General features: G+C 45.2%; 1 protein-coding gene across 1 annotated transcript in view; it reads right to left on the bottom strand.

Moving 5' to 3' along the window:
* LOC108800424 (synaptotagmin-A-like) overlaps positions 1-18,536 on the bottom strand; it is a 177,776-nt gene that overhangs the window by 40,255 nt on the left and 118,985 nt on the right. Inside the window, exon 5 of the mRNA XM_018572406.1 lies at positions 6,314-6,431. Coding sequence (XP_018427908.1) covers positions 6,314-6,431 — 118 coding nt within the window. The remainder of the gene's footprint in view (positions 1-6,313; positions 6,432-18,536) is intronic.

Genomic DNA, 18,536 nt, shown 5'->3' with positions numbered 1-18,536 from the left:
GGGAGGGAGGGAGGAAGGCACAGGAGGCTGCAGCTGTGACAGGGAACAGCACAGCCTCCACAGCTTACCTCAGCTTCAGGTACTCAGACACCCACCGGAGAACCCACATACATACCCCCATGAGGGAAGACCGGACATCCATCACCAGGATCCAGGACAAGCAGGGGACCGGTAGAAGAACGCCCCCAACCGTAGTAGCGTCGTCGTCAGCCTGCGGGGAGAGCTGTGACCAGTGGGCCAGGGCCCCCGGTCATAAGCACCCCCCTCCGAGATGAACACATAGGCGTCACGGAGGACCACCCGTCGCAGCCGACCCACCGTGGCAGAGTCTGCATGCGCTCGTCGGTCACCCAGGGGAGACTACAAGGATCTACAGTCATCCGGCATGTCGCCCTGGGGACACTTGCTAGAAGAAAAATCGAGTCAAAAGGAAGAAAATTCTCCAGAGACATTTTTTTAGCTCCTGCCCGGCTCCTGGTCTCTGACGATCCCGTACCCGCTACCCAGCTCCTGGTCTCTGATGATCCTATACCTGCTGCCCAGCTCCTGGTCTCTGATGATCCCGGACCCGCTGCCCAGCTCCTGGTTTCTGATGATCCCGGACCCGCTGCCCAGCTCCTGGTTTCTGCTGATCCGATGCACGAGTTCCAGCTTATCGCCTGTGACAATCCGGTGCCTGATACCCGGCTCCTGGTCTCTGACGATCCCGTGCCTGATGCCCGACTCCTGGTCTCTGACGATTCCGTGCCTGATGCCCGGCCTCTGACGATCCTGTGCCTGCTGCCCAGCTCCTCGCCTGTGCCGATCCCGTACCCGCTGCCCAGCTCCTCGCCTGTGCCGATCCGGTGCCCGAGTTCCAGCTCATTGCCTGTGCCGATCAGGTGCCCGAGTTCCAGCTCATCATTTCCGATCCTGTGCCTGTTTCCCGACTCCTTGCCTCTGCTGATCCGGTGCCCTGGCGGCATGTTCCATCGAACTTTGTGGGACTGTCGTCCACTGCCTGCTCGAGTCCTGGTGCCGAGGTAGTGCCCCTTGCAGCCAATGGGCCTGGGGAGTGGGGCATCTGCTTTAGACGTAGTGTTCATGTGCCTGGGCCTGGTAGTGGTGAGATCCTGGGGGGTAGGGGAGTCCCATTTGGGCACACCTGGCTTCTGGGTGGTCTTGCTGCGTTCCCTCAAGTATGTGGTGACCTTGGTCGGGTGGCCACTGTTTTGGGGGTAACCGGTGGCTGGCTGAGCACGCTGTTGGTCCTAGTGACCCCCCATGCTACGTAGAGGGGGCGTACCCACTGATACCCAGGCTCCCTTGTGCTGGGGGGTGTACTCCTCGGAACTCTGGTGCCCATGGCCTTCCTGTTGGGACTTCGGCAGGCCTGTGGAGATTCCTGCCGGATCCGGGTGGTGGACTGCTCGGCCTGTTGCCTGACCCTGGCGGCGGCGATCGGCCGGACCTTGGTCCTTGGACATGGGGCGTGTGGTGGACTTACTGGCAGCACGGGCCTTCTGTGCTCTTGGACCTCGGTGGCGCTGATGGACTTTCGTGGAGCGTCCGGAGCCCGCTCCTTGAGGGGGGGGGACTGTTAGGATCCAGAGCGCCTCCAGGTGGCGCTGGAGCTGAGCCCTGCAGTTCCTGGGCTCACCTGCAGGATTCTCCAGGCAGCCAGGGGCTGCTAGGTGCCAGACCACCACTGGGTGGTGCTGGTACCTGCAGCTCCAGTGCTCACCTGTGGGTGTCTCCCAGCTGCCAGGAATCAGCCCATTAGGTAATACTCCTGGGAGAGTATTTAAACCCTCCCTGCAGTCTGGACCTTGGCTCAGGATGTCGTTGCTTTCCCCTGTTGTCTGAGTCCTCTGGCCTGAACCCTGAGACCCTGATATTTGCATGCTATTTTAGTACCCTGTTTCCTGTGTTACCCGGTTTCCTGTGTTACATTTTTGGTTTATGCCTGTTGTGGATTGTTTTAGTTAGCTTGCTAGGTTAAAATATTTATATATACCATACTTACCTGGTCCGTGTGGTCACATGTGTTTGGTCTGCCTGTAAGGGTACCTGTGCAGGTGTGGGGTCACCTGCGCTGGGATCCCCTGACAAAGTGTTTTTTTCCATTGATGCAGTACCCTAATCCCCATATCTTTTTTATGGCCAATAACTTGCATATAAGGCTTCAAAATAGAGACGTTTGATTTTCCAAATTCTGGTCTCCTAGACTTTCATTGAGTCCGAAGTTTGAGTTAGAACTTTTTCCATGTTCGAAAGTTCAAATTCGAACCGAACTCTGGTGTGTTCGGCCCATCACTACTCTAGACTTTGTGAGGCCTTAGGGGAAATGCATACACCCATAATGGAAAAAATGCAGACAATATTCAAAAATTAACTGTATAAATTACATCTTTTAATAATAACCACCAGAAAGTGTCAGGGCAATGATAAGTATTACCCGCCTCCCGGCCTGCCATTGTACTAAAACGGCCGGCCCGGAGCTTCCTGGATATAACAGGCCGTGTATATACGGCCTGTTAGCCCCGCCCACTCGTGCACGGCACGCGCGAGCCGGAAATGACAGAGCGGGAAACGACCAGCTATAGAGCCGGCAGATCGCTTGTATAAGCTGCCGGTCTGTATGTGTGTGTGTATCCCCGTCCGCGGCCCCCTTCCCGCTGTCCACACTGGTCCCGTGCTCCGCTGTGCCCGGTGCGAGCCCGGGACCAGCATAGTGCCTCTGTAACAGGCGATCAGAGGGAGATCGGTACACAATCTCCCTCCGGTCCCCTCTCCGGTGTCAGAATCTGGAAGTGGTGTATATTACAAAACATTCTTGTGTCACTCTCCAGCTTTAGACACTGGAGAGAAGCTGATGAAGCAGATCTCTGCTTCATCAGCTTCTTTGGGGGGGTCCTAGGTGACATTAGGGGTCTTGGAGACCCCTGATATCTCCATAAAGAGGGCCTGTCACATCCTCTTTGCTATCACACGAGGGGACTTCTTAGCCCCCTATGTGATAGCAATAAAGTTAAGTGAAAAAACAATAGTAAAAAAATATTAAGGTTTTCCCCCAAAATTTTGAAGTTACACATGAAAAAGAATTAAAAAAAAGAGAATTTTTTTCTTAAAGTCCCCACCCATACATACACGCATGCAAACATGCGTCCAGTGTGCATATGTGCGAAAACGACGATTGCGCCCATTACGCTGCACATGTTATATCGCCACAAACTTTACAATGAGAGCACTAATTCTAGGGCCATCAATCACTGATAACGCTAAACTGATGAGCGGTAAAAGCTTTTAAAGCATCGCCTTTGGTCAATTTTGGGTATGGTAGTTTTTTTGCGATTTTCGTGGGATTTCGTGGGTGTGCGCAATTTTAAAGCTTGACATGTTTGATATCTATTTACCCAATGTGACCCCGTCTTTTATATTTTTTTTAAAATTGGGTAATAATCATTGTAAAATGCAAAATAAACTTTTTTTTTCAAAATTTTCAGTAATTTTTCATTAATATAGGTGGTGATTAAATACCACCAAAAGAAAGTTCTATTTGTCCCCAAAAAATTGTATAAAATTAATTTCAGTACAGCGTTGCATGACGGAATAAATGTCAGTCAAAGTACCGCAGCACTGAATACTGAAAAATGGCCTGGCCAGGAAGGGGGTGTAAACACCTGGTCAGCAAGTGGTTAAACAATTTTTAACATGGTTTCTTAATTTGGCCTCTGGTGACTCCAGCAATGTCAGGGCCTTCAATGCCCTAATAATACTATTATTCTGCATTGCTGAATGTAATGATGGCATTTGTAGTCCTGTATAGCTGATGGAATTCTACATTGCTTGTATGTATGATGGGATTTGTAGTCCTGTATAGCTGATGGTATTATGCTGCACTGCTGTATAATGTATTGCTGGGATTTGTAGTCCTCCATCACTGATGGTATTATTAATACCATCAGCAATAGAGGACTACAAATCCTATCAGTACATACTCGCAGAATAATACCATTACAGTAGTATAAAGGACTACAAACCCCATCAGTACATACAAGCAATGCAGAATAATACCATAAGCTACAGAGGACTACAAATCCCATCAGTACATACAAGCAATGCAGAATACCATCAGCTGGACCTCTACAAAGTGCCCTGCTCCTGCGGTGGACCTTACATAGTTAGTGGAAAGATCATGCTGTCTTCCAAAGAGCAAGGTAAGAATATGTGAAACTACTGTTAACCTTTTCTAGGAAGATAGTATTGACACACATCTATAGGAAGAACTAAAAACCCGCAGGCTGCTTGGTCTTGTAAGCAGGGCTGTCATCAGAAATTTTGGGGCCCCTTACACAGCTTTAGGTCTGGGCCCCCCAAACACACCATAGGCATGTCCACTGGCCGTTCCACCGAGTCCACTCACTGACCCTCCCATCGAGTTCATCCACTGGCTGTCCCACTGGGTGCTTCAGTGCACCCACTTTTATTTTAACACTCTTACAACTAATATATAAAATTGAAACTAACACTAACTGCACTCCCTTATCACTAACCGCACTCCCTTATCAATAACCACACTGTACTGACCAGTTCTAGAGGAACAACAAATCCAAGCAATAATACATTACACAGGCTGTTTAATGTATTATTGCTGGGATTTGTTGTTTCTCTATAGCTGCTGGTGTTCTGCAGTGTGCCGCTGTATAATACAGCGGCACACTGCAGAATACAACAGACCATATATATCTGTGGTCGTGGTATTCTGCATTGTGCATTGTATTGTGCATGGTATTCTGCTGCTGTTGCTGGGGCCCGGCCTCCCTCTGCTGGCAGACCGGCCTTGCAAGGACCCGCCGGAAGTGACATCATTGGAGAGCAGAACACCAGCAGACAGTGGCAGACCTAAGGAACAAAAGGGCCATGGTGCAAGATTTTTTTGGGGGCCCCCACCCCCTCTTACAATGCCTATACTGGCCACCTGACCACCAGAATACCTGCACTGGCTACCAGAAAGCCTGCACTGGCCACCTGTGAGCAGAAAAACAAGCTCAGTGCGCCCACTGATTCTGCATATGGTGACTTGTAAAATAATGTCATTATATATTACAATGTAATAATAATAGAAATAAAGTGCACAATAAATGCCATCCCAAAGCCATCTCCCCCTCTTTCCCCTCGCTCTTTGAAAAAGGAATTTCAGCTAAACCGGTTCCCTGATTCCAAAAAGGTTATGGGCCACTGCTATAGAGGACCACAACTCCCACCAATACTTTATACTGCAAGTACTTGTACCTTTTTTCTGTGATACACGACGTGCGGCTGTGGTAGCCGCTATCGTGTTCAGGAGGACGGGCGGAATCGCGGTGGGAAAACGTGCGATCCGCCCGGTGCAACTGGGGTGCCATTGAAAAATAATTGCACCTACTGTGCGATCAGTGCACATCCATACGGCTCCTTACCGTGTGGCAATACGCCCGAAATCGTACACAATTCCCGCACGGTACGGTGTCACATAGGTGTGCATCGGCCCTTATACAGCAATGCAGAATGGCTTTGGCTATAGAGGACTACAACTCCCAGCAATATTTTATACAGCATTTGCAAGTCTGCAATTGCTGTATAAAGTTCTGCTGGAAGTTGTAGTCCTCTATACCTGTTACCATTCTCCATTTCTGTATAAAGTATTGCTGGGAGTTGTAGTCCTCTATAGCTGATGCCATTCTACACTGCTGCAATGCAGAATAGCACCAGCTATAGAGAACTACAACTTCCAGCAATACATATATGCAAATCAATTCCATCAGTTACATAGGGTTACAAACAATTAAGGCAAATAGAATAAAGCACTTACCTCTTTTGCCTGTCCTCGTGGTGGGAACACATGCAGCAGGGAGAGGTAGTGGGTCTGTAATCAGGTGGCTGCTGCTCGTTCTTCCCGGCAGAGGCCCCAGACTGTAACTTCAGGCCGCTCTATCTCGTCCTTCCTCTCTCCTCACTTCCGGCCGCTCGTCGCACCACCATCTCCTGCCACTTTCTGGTTCCGGGAGCTGCTGGGGCCCCAAGCCTCATCTGCCGCCGCCGCGGTCCGGCCAGGCCGCCTCAACCTAGGCCCCTGTCACCTGAACTGCCGATACCCATGTGAGGGTCCCGGGCCCCCCAGGCTGCCCGTGCCCAATACATATGTATCCGCCGTACCCCCCTGATGGCGGCCCTGCTTGTAGGTAATAAAAGAATATGTAGCTGAGAGGATGTTACATATGTTCCTTAAAGAATAAACATTTCTGACAAGTGTTGAAGTGTTCAAGAGTGTTGAATATATATAATAACAAACCAGAAAGTCCTCCTACATCCATCTTCTTTAGGTTCTTGGCCTCCAGCACAATCACAGTGAGCTTGCCTGCTGTGGGCACATATCGCAAAGAGAAGCAGATATCTCCCAACTTCTCTTGCTGTGATAAAACAAAATAAATACGTTATAGGGTGATCATGTGAAAAGCTTAGGTTCAGTACTAAATGTTAACCACATTTAAAGCTAGAAATTTAGTTTTAAGGCTAATATAAGGAATGAAAAAACGTGTTATATTTATTTCCATAGTACTCACTGCTCTGCTAACTTTAATCTGCATGCAAACAAAAGTATACATCTTCAATTAACTACAATGGGAAAGTGTCTGACTACCTCACTGTTGAGTAAATGGGAGGGACAAGTTTCGAGTAGTGCTGAGCAAAATATTGAGGCCACAACAGAAATGTATAATAAAAAGTATCAAGTTTCACGCATATAGCCAGCCTTAAAATAATGGATAATGCAATACATAATAATGCAATATTATAGTAAATAACCATTAATAAATAAGGTTGAAAATTAACACTGACAATTTGTGAGAAACAAACTAAGTGCACCTCAAATAATGTATATAGTTTAGGAGTACTCCTAATGGCATAATCATCAGAAATAATCTGTGTGCAAAAAAACAAATTACAAATAAAGTTTAACATATTATTTTAAAAAAACTGTGAGAAGTGCACAGGAACAATATAGCTGCAGCACACTACCAGTTATGAGTGTGACTTGTTAAGGGACTTGTTCAGATGGCTTTAGCTTGTATAAGTAATTCTCATAAAAGAGCATTAACAAATGTCTCAGGAGTCCAAAACTGTATTTTATGAATCCACGTATATCACAAAGACAACAGAGATAATTCAACACATTTTGTGGCCCAAACAATCCCCCTTGATAAGGGCTAAGGTGAAACAAAAGTGTATAAGTGTTATGCAAATAAAATATTAGGAGAATCATAGTAAAAATTACAAAATATGTAAGCAAGAATTGGACTAAAACAGTAATACTTAAAAGATTGAGCAGAATAGTTTGCATAGGGGGTTGTATATAAAACTCAGGGCCAGATTAAGAGCATCATGGGCCTGGTGCAGAGGATGTTCTTAAGACGGTCTCGGCGGCGGCGATCACATCTCTCTGCGCTCCCTCTCTCTCTACTCCCGTTCGCTGCAGCTTCAGAGCGGCCAGGAGGAGAGAAGAGAGAGAGCGCAGAGAGGTGTGATCAGCGCCGGTATGAAGACCTGAGCAGAGCAGTGGCAGGGATCCTTTTGATGAGGTGAGACCCGCACGCCACCCCGACCTCCCCCTGCCAGGAAGTTCTCGTCTGCAATCCCCCCTCTACCCCCCCCCAGCTACCTTTTCTCTTCTTCCTCGCAGGAGACAGTGGGGGGAGAGCTGCACTCGCAGCCCTTCCTCTCAGCTGTCACAGGAGTTCTGGCACAGTGTTGTGCTAGAACTCCTGTATTGGAGGTAACAGGGTCAATAAAGAGAACCTGTCACCTCCATATGCTATCACACAGGGGATTGTTAGCTCCTGTGTGATAGCAATAAAGTTAAGTGGAAAAAAATGTAATTAAAAAAATTTGATAAAACATTAGAAAATAAATAAAAATTATGAAAAAATAAGTAAAACATAATAATAAAACAAGTAATTAAATTACAAGATTAAAAAACAAGTAATAAGAAAAAAATAACAAAAATGCACCTTCGCCTGTGTAGGAAAAAATCCTTGCACCGGCCCTGTTTGAGACTTCGCCCCATTAACCTTATAATAAGATACCGATCCGAATGAAGAAAGCACTTTCATAGCAGCGACTACCGAAGAGGCTGGTGAGGTTAATGTAAGTTCAATGTCATCTGTGAATAAACCCATTTTGTGTTCCACATTGGCAATTGAAATACCTTGTATAGCAGGGTTCTGTCTAATAGCAACAGCTAGCGGCTCTATAAGTAAAGAGAAGATAATGGGCGACAGGGGGCACCCCTGTCGTGTGCCATTCCAGATCCCAAAAGTTTGAGACAGCATCCCTGATGAGAGCACCTTAGCGGTTGGATTAGAGTAGAGTGCTAGTATAGCAGATAATATAGATCCCTCCAGCCCAAATCTCTGTAGTGTAAGGGCCAGATACTCCCAATGGATCCTATCGAACTCCTTCTCCGCATCCAACACTAGGAGCAGAGAAGGCGCTCGAGAGTTTTTAGCATAAACAATCAGATCAATCATCCTGCGACTACCATCTGGTGCCTGCCTCCCTGCCCCAAATCCCACTTGGTCTGGATGGATAATAGAGGGTGTTAATGATGGTAGACCGGTAGCTAATAATTTTGCATATATCTTGATATCCGAATTGAGGAGAGATATGGGTCTGAAGTTTTGTGGATGGGTGGTTTCCTTCCCAGGCTTTGGCAAGGCCACTATAATAGCATCTCTGAGGGGAAGGAACCGGAGGATACGGCCTCATTGTACAGAGGGAGCAAATACGGGGACACTTAATTAACAAAGCACTTATAATATTCATTGGAGAAACCGTCAGCTCCGGGAGATTTATGGGCAGGGAAAGATTTAATCACTTTAGTAATTTCTGCTATGGTGATCGGAGCAGACAGGGGAGCCCTGAGGTTACATCCTGGACATTGTAACAATGAGAAGAAAAAGAAAAAAAAAACCACAAAGGAGAATCAAACTATAAATAACAGTACAGGAAAAAAAAACGAACAGTAATGCCAACGAGCGTTACTTTCAACATTTGAATTTGAAGAACAGAGACCATAGGGCCTTAGAGGCAGCCATGTGAGCTGCACCTTTAAGTGTGGGGCTAGGAGAGCCATAGGTTAACTCAAGGCATAGTAGGTGAGTAACCAAGCATACGGAGCACAGAGGACAAATGAAGAAGGACCCGCCTCCGGGGTCAATCAATCCACATAGTCCAGGATTAGGCTCCACGATTCCAGGAAGGAGATTCCCGAAGTGACGTCAGAGATCACATGAGATATCCCCTCATGTGTAACAAGAAGCTTGGTGGGAAATCCCCAACGATAGCTCACCCTGTTATTTCTGAGGGATTTGGTAATAGGCAGGAGCCTTTTGCGGGCCAAGATCGTGGGCGTCCACTAAATCATTGCAAGCCTCCGCGTATTTCCCCATCTTATCCTCAATATGGCTGACCCTGTCCCCCAGTGCGTTAATATCCCCCTTCAGCTGGTGAAGAGCTGAAAGCATTTCTTTATGTAGTGAGCTCTTGAGAGAGACAAGCATGTCCTTCATTGTGGTGTCCAACAGGGGGCGATCAACAGTGGGATAGTCCTCTATGGCCACCTCCAGCTCTCTAACCCCCTCATCCACCTCCTCATGCCGTACCTGTGGACCTCCTGAGTCCCGTGTGGGCTTGGATTTGGCCAGGCTGGCGGACGGAGAGGATCCTGTCAGGAGAATCAGCTGCGTGCTGCATCTGCTCGTTCCGTTCCCCAGAGACACGTAAGAAGGACGAGGGGAGGACGAGGCACTCGACGAGCTGGCGCCATCTTGGATCCGCGGCGAGCCCACCGAGCGGAAAAACTCGGTGAGTTTGTGGGGACCCCGCTTAGATTTATTTTCCCCCCACCATGCTCGGGGTTCCTTGGGGTCGAAGTCAGGCAGGGGGAGTAATTGCAGGGTCCTCTGTGCGTAGGATCTTGCCTTGGGGAAACGGTTGTGCCGGAGCTCTACTCCTCTGCGGCCATCCACCGCGGATGCTGGAAAACACCTCCCTGACCTCTGGATTTTAAAAGCCCTGCTGGTCCCACTCTGTATTTGGTCATTACAGCTGAAGATTTGGGTGGCTGACATCCTGCAAAAAGCAGCAAGTAAAATAGCAGAGCTGAAGGGGTTAACACAGCCTCTGCTGCCTAGGAGGGAAATTGCCTGACCGTTCGTCCCTCTGTTTAGGGAAAAAAAACCTTTAACCCTGCTGCTTTCCACAGCAAGGCTAAATGTAAAGAAGAAAACCACCTGCCCGATGCCCGGAACTGCATGTCCCAGGCGTCCGGCGAAACTAATTGCACACCTCTGGAGCCCCCCCTGCTGACTTGATGGGGCCCCCTACTGGCCACGGGCCTTCGGGCGGTGCTCGACTGCCCGAATGATCAGTCCGCCCCTGAGCCAGACTGACTACAGCTCTGGCAATCAATAACAGGGTTATTCACAAAAGGGTGAAGAGTTTGGAGAAGGCAGGAGAGGTTAACAGTCTAGGCCAAAATAGCTGAACTGGAAACATTCTCCAATTCAGCTCACTTTCCAGTACAGTTATGGCCAAGATTTCCCCCCCAACGGTCTCTAATGTTGCAGCAGCGTGCTGGACTCTGGACTTACCTGAGACACTGCAGAACACACCTTAGATCCTGCACAGCCCACCTGAGACTCTCTATGGTGGGTGGGCTCTGCAGGGCCCCAGGTAAGCTGGTCGTCAGGGTCCCTTTCCCTATACCTCCTCATAACTCTTCTTACCTGCTGCTGCTGGGGACCGGCCTCCTCCACCCCCTCACCTGTCACCTCTGCCATGCTGCCTCTCAGGCTGCCCAGACCCCTCACATGGGTACCGGCCATACCTCCCTGATGGCGGACATCCCAACTCTCCCGAACGCTTCGGGAGTCTGCCGCTATTAGATAGCGGCTCCCGGCCACCTGGGAGAGAAACATTTTCTCACAGAAAGGTTTATTCTGCTTGATCAAGCACAGTAAACCTTTCCCTGCTCTGTTTTTTTTTTTTTTCTGACATTGGAGCCGCCGGCAGTCAGAAAAAAAAATACAGCATAAGAATGAATAGCTAGATTGCTATTAACTATTTCACTTTGCAATAGCCAATAGTAAACTAGCTGTTGCACCCGCCCACTGCTGCTGTCCTCTTCTAGTGAATGACAGCAGCAAAGGGCGGGTGCAATAGCTAGTTTGCTATTGGATATTGCAAAGTGAAATAGCCAATAGCAATCTTCAGGTTGGGATCCCTGTGATGGTGGTGTTCTATCAAAGTTTGTGACTGTTAGAATGTGTGACCGGTCACGTGGTCACACATTTTAACGCGAACAGTCACACATTCTAACTTAGTCACAAACTTTGATAGAACAGAGTATGTAATCATTTAATCAGATAAATAGATTATAATAGGGAACATTACAGTGTAATGTTCCCCATTATAATCCACTTGTCTAATTAAATGAAATAAAAGCACACAACCCTCCTCCCCTCCCCCGCAGCTCTGACTTACCCAGCCAGCGCCTCTTCTCAGCCAGACTCTGTGTGCACTGCATGGGGTGGGGAGTGTGACACACTTCTCCTCTCCGCTGCCTGTTACTAGGGACGTGGCTGGGAGAGGAGAACCCGCCCCCTTACTGAGTCGGCAGTGCGGGCCCCCGGTGTACTAACACCGGATCCTGCACTGCCCCATATTGCAGGCCGAATGGTCAGTTCGCCCGGGGCAGGCGCCCCCCCCCCACCCCCCCTGCAACACCACTGCCGGGACCGCTGCCTCGCCGAGTGCTTGTAGGCTGCTCTGCTGTGCGGCCAGCTGGACGGACGGTCCGACGGTCGGCGGCCGGACCCCCACATCTCTATCCCTACATTGCCACTGCTCTGGTGCCTGTGTGTGCTGGGCCCCCCCAGGCTCAGGCCCCGGTGCACCTGCACCGGCTGCACCGGCGGTAGTTCCGCCCCTGCCTAGATTGTTCACTTCTCCTACCTTCTCCAAACTCTTCACCCTTTTGTGAATAACCCTGTAAATTTTTAGTAGCCACCTCACAGAAGGTGATGAGTTCTACACTCATTCCTTCTTTAAACACTGTTTCAGCACTATAGAGAGCTCTGGATGTCAAATTCACCTTTTTTTAGTTTTAATGAATGTATTTCTGCTCAAATGAGCATTTAAGGTTAATATCTGTTTTATGGCTTATTCGACAAACAAAAGTGTACAGGTATGTATAATCCTCAAAATGATTAAAACTTATATAAAAGACCATCAAGATGATACCACATCAAATCCTTTTCAATGGGAAGCAATGAAATGTGTAATAAGAGGATTATTGATTAAGCATGGTTCCAGACTGAAGAAAGAAAGGGCGGGTAAAAGGGACTGTTTAGGAAATTAAATGAATTGGAGGCGAGGAATAAGGCGAGTGGGACGATAAACACCTCCACCCAATTGAGGGAGGTAAGAAGGGACATTCGCAATATTCTGGACCAACAATCGCTGATAGCCAGAGATAAAGGTAAACAAAGACATTATGAGGAGGGAGATAAAAGTACAAAGTTACTGGCTAGGAAAATCCACCCAAGGATATCCAACACTAAAATAGCACGGATAAAAGATAGAGGGGGGAACATACAGCATTCACCATCCTCGATATTAGAAGCTTTTCGAAAATATTATTCATCCCTATATTCATTACGAGGCAAATATACTGAAATGCCAAGGGCCAATTTTGTAAGTAAAGTGAGGAAATATATAGAGGAGGCAAATTTGCCGACATTGAACCCCGAGGATGGTGAAATGCTGAGTTCCCCATTTCTAGAAAAAGAAATAAAAGTGGCGATTTCCACACTACAAAATGATAAGGCACCAGGCCCAGATGGGTATACAGCTCGATTTTATAAACAGTTCGAGGGATTACTAGGCCCTTTCTTTACAAAAGCATGTAATTCAGTTACAGAGGGCAACCCATTCCCTATACAGACAATGGACACACATATATCTGTGCTTCCAAAACCTGGGAAAGATCTATCAGAATGTGGCCATTACTGCCCAATTTCCCTTATAAACTTAGATTTAAAAATGTATGCAAAAGTATTGACCAGCAGGTTAAAAAAGGTACTGCCTAAAATTATTCACTTGGACCAAACTGGATTTGTGCAGGGATGGGAGGCTAGAGACAATACTACCAGGATCATTGATTTAATAGAATTAGCACAAAAAAGAAATATACCACTTTGCCTTCTGTCTGTTGACGCTGAAAAAGCATTTGATAGAGTAAACTGGATATTTCTTAGAGAATCACTGGCGCAAATGGGAGTGGGAGAATTCTTTTTATCCAAAGTGATGGCATTATATACACACCCAAATGCAAGGGTTAGAGTTAATGGGGAATTATCTGCCCCCTTTCCAATAAATAATGGCACCCGGCAGGGATACCCTCTTTCATCCTTATTATATGTTATAGTAACAGCATAAAATAGCACTATATGCGGATGACCTACTTCTCTTAATAACTTCTCCAATAATATCGTTACCTAATTTTCAGTACAGCGTTGCATGACGGAATAAATGTCAGTCAAAGTACCGCAGCGCTGAATACTGAAAAATGGCCTGGATGGGAGGGGGATTTAACACCGCGGATGTCAACTGGTTAAAGAACTGAAGAGCTATGGGGACCTGAGTAATTTCCAAATACACCTATCTAAATCCGAATCTTTAAATATATCTTTAACTGACAAAGTAAAACTAGCATAAAGAACAACTACCCATTTAGATGGCAGGCTAAATATATTGCATACTTGGGGGTTAATATTCCTAAAGAACTTAATACACTATATGCTATTAATTTTAGAGATTGGATAGACAATATTTTTGCTCAATTCCATACATGGAACTGTTTAAAACTGTCCTGGATAGGGAGAGTAAATGTCTTAAATTCTTCCAAAAATATTATATAGACTCCAGACAATTCCTATTCTCCTGCCAGAATCTTTTTTTCAGAAAATAAAATCGGCAGTGATGAAATTTGTCTGGGCAAATAAAACCCCTAGAATAAGTGCAAAAGTTCTGATGAGATCAAAACAAAGAGGAGGTTTGGGAATCCCAGACTTTGCACTCTATCATAAAGCGATTCTAATATCTAGAGTATTGGACTGGATTCACAGGGGTCAAAATAAAGGGGTAGTAAAACTGGAAGCTGATATTTCCCCAGTGCCTTTGAGGAATCTTCCTTGGATATCAGTGGAGTGTAGGCCACAGGTGTCCATATTGCCCCTTTTAGTACAAGGGGCATTACAAGTATGGGATAAGCATGCTACTAAATACAATCTTTCATCTAGGCCTGGGCCCTTGACTCCCATCTTGGGTAATCCACAATTCCCACCAGGTATGCAAGCAATTACATTATTAAATACAGAGAATAATCCACATATACAGATGTGGCAAGTATTAGAACCAGGTAGAGAAGAATTGAAAATGAACTTAAGACCAAAAAGACAAATCAATGGGAAGTTGTGGATGGAGGCAGTCCAGCTATCAGATTATATCAGACATCTTAGGGCATATAAAATTCTTAATAGGACATTTACTACATTTGAGAAATTGTGTATATCAGAAATACCAGTCTCCCACACCTTGACAGTAGTATATGGCATATTGAGGGCGGAGGAAGATAAGGGACAAACTAAGTATATGAAAAGATGGGAGCAAGAGATGAGGAGGGAGCTATCAGATAAAGAGTGGGAAAGTTTACAAAGCCTGATATAACTCGTCACGTACAGTGTACGTGGCCAGTCATATAGGCACAAAGTGACTGTACGTCTCCCGTCACGAAGGGGTTTATATGACACATAGTTCCGTTATATCTTCCTTCCATCAGGAAAATAATTATAAAATTATATCCAGATGGTATGGGTGCCCAGAAGGTATTAGACATATAAATCCAGACTTAACAGATAGATGCTGGAGGTATATTCGGGAGGAGGGGACATATTTGCATATCTGGTGGAGTTGTCCTAGACTGCAACCATTCTGGGAATCTGTATTTGGAATATATAACGCCATCGAGGCACAAAGTGTTGAAAAAGATCCTTTTATGGCCTTACTGTCATTAATACCTGGATCCCTAAAAAAGATAAAAAGCGAAATCCTAAGATTCGTATTGGTTGCAGCTAGGGTCTGTATATTAGAGATTTAGAGAATTGGGTTAGCACAATGGAGGAAATAAGATATATGGAGGAGCTAAGTGCAAAGGACTTCGATAAAAAGGAGAGTTTCCATAAGATCTGGGGAAAATGGGAAATATATATACAGACAGAGGAACTTATGAAGGTATTAGGAGAAGAATAGAGTAATGAAAAGGGGCCTAGAGAAAAAAAAAATTAAATAAAGAACCCACGGAGGGGTATTGAATATATTGCCAAGGGTATAGATATGACTCCTGGTTAGATGTTTAAGTTATTAAGGTAGATATATGACCTGTATGAATGGCTGAATAGTAAGGAGGGATGAATGCCTACTGGAAGAAGATAAGGGGAGAAAAGGACAAGTTGGAGAAAAGGACAAGAGGAAGGGAGGGGAAAAAGGGGTGAGGGCACATTGAGGGAAGTGGAATGGATAAAATAGAGGAGGTGAACTCAGGGTTGTACACGACGCTAGATTTGAAGGAAATAAATAGGTACACGTAGATTGGGAACACAATACATAGAGAGGGAGATTAGACTAGAACAATAAGCAAGTAGTTCAAATTTGGAGTTTGTTAAAGGTCTTTAGTTGATCATTCACGATAAGGAAGACACTAGATAGTAGGGAGGGAATATAAGAGAAGGGATGGGAAGGGAAATTGATGACACGGGGGGAGGATAGGGGTTGAATGACACAGGTGTAAGATGGTCTCCCGACGAATAATGGGAAAGTTGTTGGCAATGCCACGGTGTAGTATGGCAACTTTGGCACCCAGGACTCTCAGCCAGAGGGGTGACGGATTTCTGGAAGAATTTTTTTTTACAGGGAAATAGCTGGCTTTTCAACTCTTTCTAGGTTTTCTGGATTCTGCTCGGGATCCTGGAACTGAGAGATTTCAAATTGGAATCTGGAACTAGGGTTGCCACCTTTTCTTCAAGCCAAACCCGAACACTGTAGCGCCTCGCGGCAATTCTTTGTTAAAGTATACTATGTACATATTTTGTGATGAAATAACATTGGAGGTAATCACAAAGATGCCAGTGTGCCACAGATATACAATCTGTTAGACTTGTGCGCCGTCACGAATTTTCGTAATTCGTGTCCGGAACTCAATTCTGATTCGTACGAAATACGAATTTTCGTAAGTTTCGGTCACGTTTTCGTAACGCTCGGAACATTCGATATGATGAAGTTAAAAAACAAAAATACCTATGTTAATATTGGAGTCTATGGTAGTTTTTTTTTTATCCGAAATACGAAATTCCGTTGACGAATTTTCGGATCCGAATACGAATTTCGTTGAAACGGAAACTAATCTAATATTAGTACCTCTGTCTCAGTGTCTCTGACTGAGGTTGAATAGCATGACAAGATTTGTTTTAAATCTGAAATCTGAAATTCCGTTAACGAATTTCGTATCCGAATTTCGTTACAACGGAAACATGTGACTGGTGGTTAACCAATTAGAGGTTATCTTCTGCTGTTGAGGGAGGGTTGCTTTACAAACATGAAGTACGAAATTCCGTTAACGAATTTCGGATCCGAATCTGAATTTCGTTGTGACGGAAACATGTGACTGTTGGTTGACCAATCAGAGGTTTTCTTCTGCTGCTGAGGGTTGCATTTATGCATTACAGGCACGAAATACGAAAATCCGTTAACGAACTTCGGATCCGATTCCGAATTTCGTTGGGACGGAAACATGTGACTGTTGGTTGACCAATCAGAGGTTCTCTTCTGCTGCTGAGGGTTGCATGCATTACACGCATGATCATGTGACGGAAACATGTGACTGTTGGTTGACCAATCAGAGGTTTTCTTCTGCTGCATTATAGGCCCGAGCATGTGACTTCCCTTTGTGGGTTAGTTAGTGTAGTGGAGCAGATCACACAATTATTTGTCTTTTTTTGAATATCTTTGCAATCTTTCATTTCTTCTAGTTCATTTTAGTTGATATCTGTTGTAGTGACTTAGTATATAATCTTTTGGTGTTTATTTTCTGGTTTTATTCGTTTTTTGGTTGGTTTTGAGAGATTATAGTTTATTTATTTTTTAGGTGGCCAAGCAACGAAGTTGCTAGACACCTATTGTTATTGGTAAGATTATTAGGTGGCCAAGCAACACAGTTGCTAGACACCTATTGTTATTGGTAAGATTATTATTATTATTATTTTTATTAGGTGGCCAAGCAACGAAGTTGCAAGGACACCTCTTGTTATTGTGCTGGGCGACCTCTTCTACCACGGTTGTAGAAATAGGCCCGATCCCACAATCAAAATGGCCGATGCAAGCCAATGTTGTTTAGATAGCGTTATTATTGTTATGGCCTTTTTTTCAAAAGCCTGTAATAACCGCACTGTTACTCACAAACTGATGCACCTTGGCCCAATGGTACAGCTCTTTGCTATGCCCAATCTTTTGCAACATAAAGGTCATAGGTCACATTGCCTTGCAGCTATCTTGTTTTAGTTGATTATATTCAGCTCCATATTCAAACATCCGTTTCTCAGAAACTGATAAAGCTACAGATCTACAAATTGCTGTGTATAGTCATGATATGATCTGCATTTGTAACTAAACATTACAAGTCAATTGATCACATGGTTGGGCGGCCATATTGAATTGTGTCAAATTTGACAAATATTTCTATTATTTTGATGCTCTTTTTTTCAAATGCTAATTATTGTCACACCGTTATGTAAAACCTCATGAAATTTGGCCCAATGGTAGAGAACGGTGCTGTGTTGAATCTTTTGTCAACATAAAAGGTCATAGGTCGCATGCCCTAGCGGCCATCTTGGTTTACTATTTTTGACAATTTTCAAACATCTGTTTTTTCATAACCGCTAAGGCTACAGATATACAAATTTCTAGATGAAGATAAGCTGAGTGATGCACTCATATATGTTTATTACAAGTCATGTGACTGCAAGGTTTGGCAGCCATTTTGGATGGTGCAATATTCTGCAAACAACTTAAACTCTGAAACCATTCATCAGAATAACTTAAAACTTTGCACATATGTCCACGGCAACCTCTTCTACCACGGTTGTAAAACCAGGCCCGATCCCCAAATCAATATGGCCGCCACAAGCCAATCACATTTTGACATTGCATAAATGTGCATTTATATCACTAGTGAAGTATGTTAAACTTGTTATACATATGATAACTCAACATCATAACTGCCAAATACAATATGGCGTCCAGAGGTCACCAAGGTCGGTGGCCATTTTGAATTTGATTTTTTTTATAGTGCATGAAATCATGATTGCACTAAGCCAAGACGTCATCGTGCACGAGCGGCAATC

The sequence above is a fragment of the Nanorana parkeri genome, unplaced genomic scaffold (assembly GCF_000935625.1).
Source record: "Nanorana parkeri isolate BGI_ZX_2015 unplaced genomic scaffold, ASM93562v1 scaffold2020, whole genome shotgun sequence".
Lineage (NCBI taxonomy): Eukaryota > Metazoa > Chordata > Amphibia > Anura > Dicroglossidae > Nanorana > Nanorana parkeri.
This window is presented reverse-complemented; position numbering and strand designations above follow the sequence as displayed.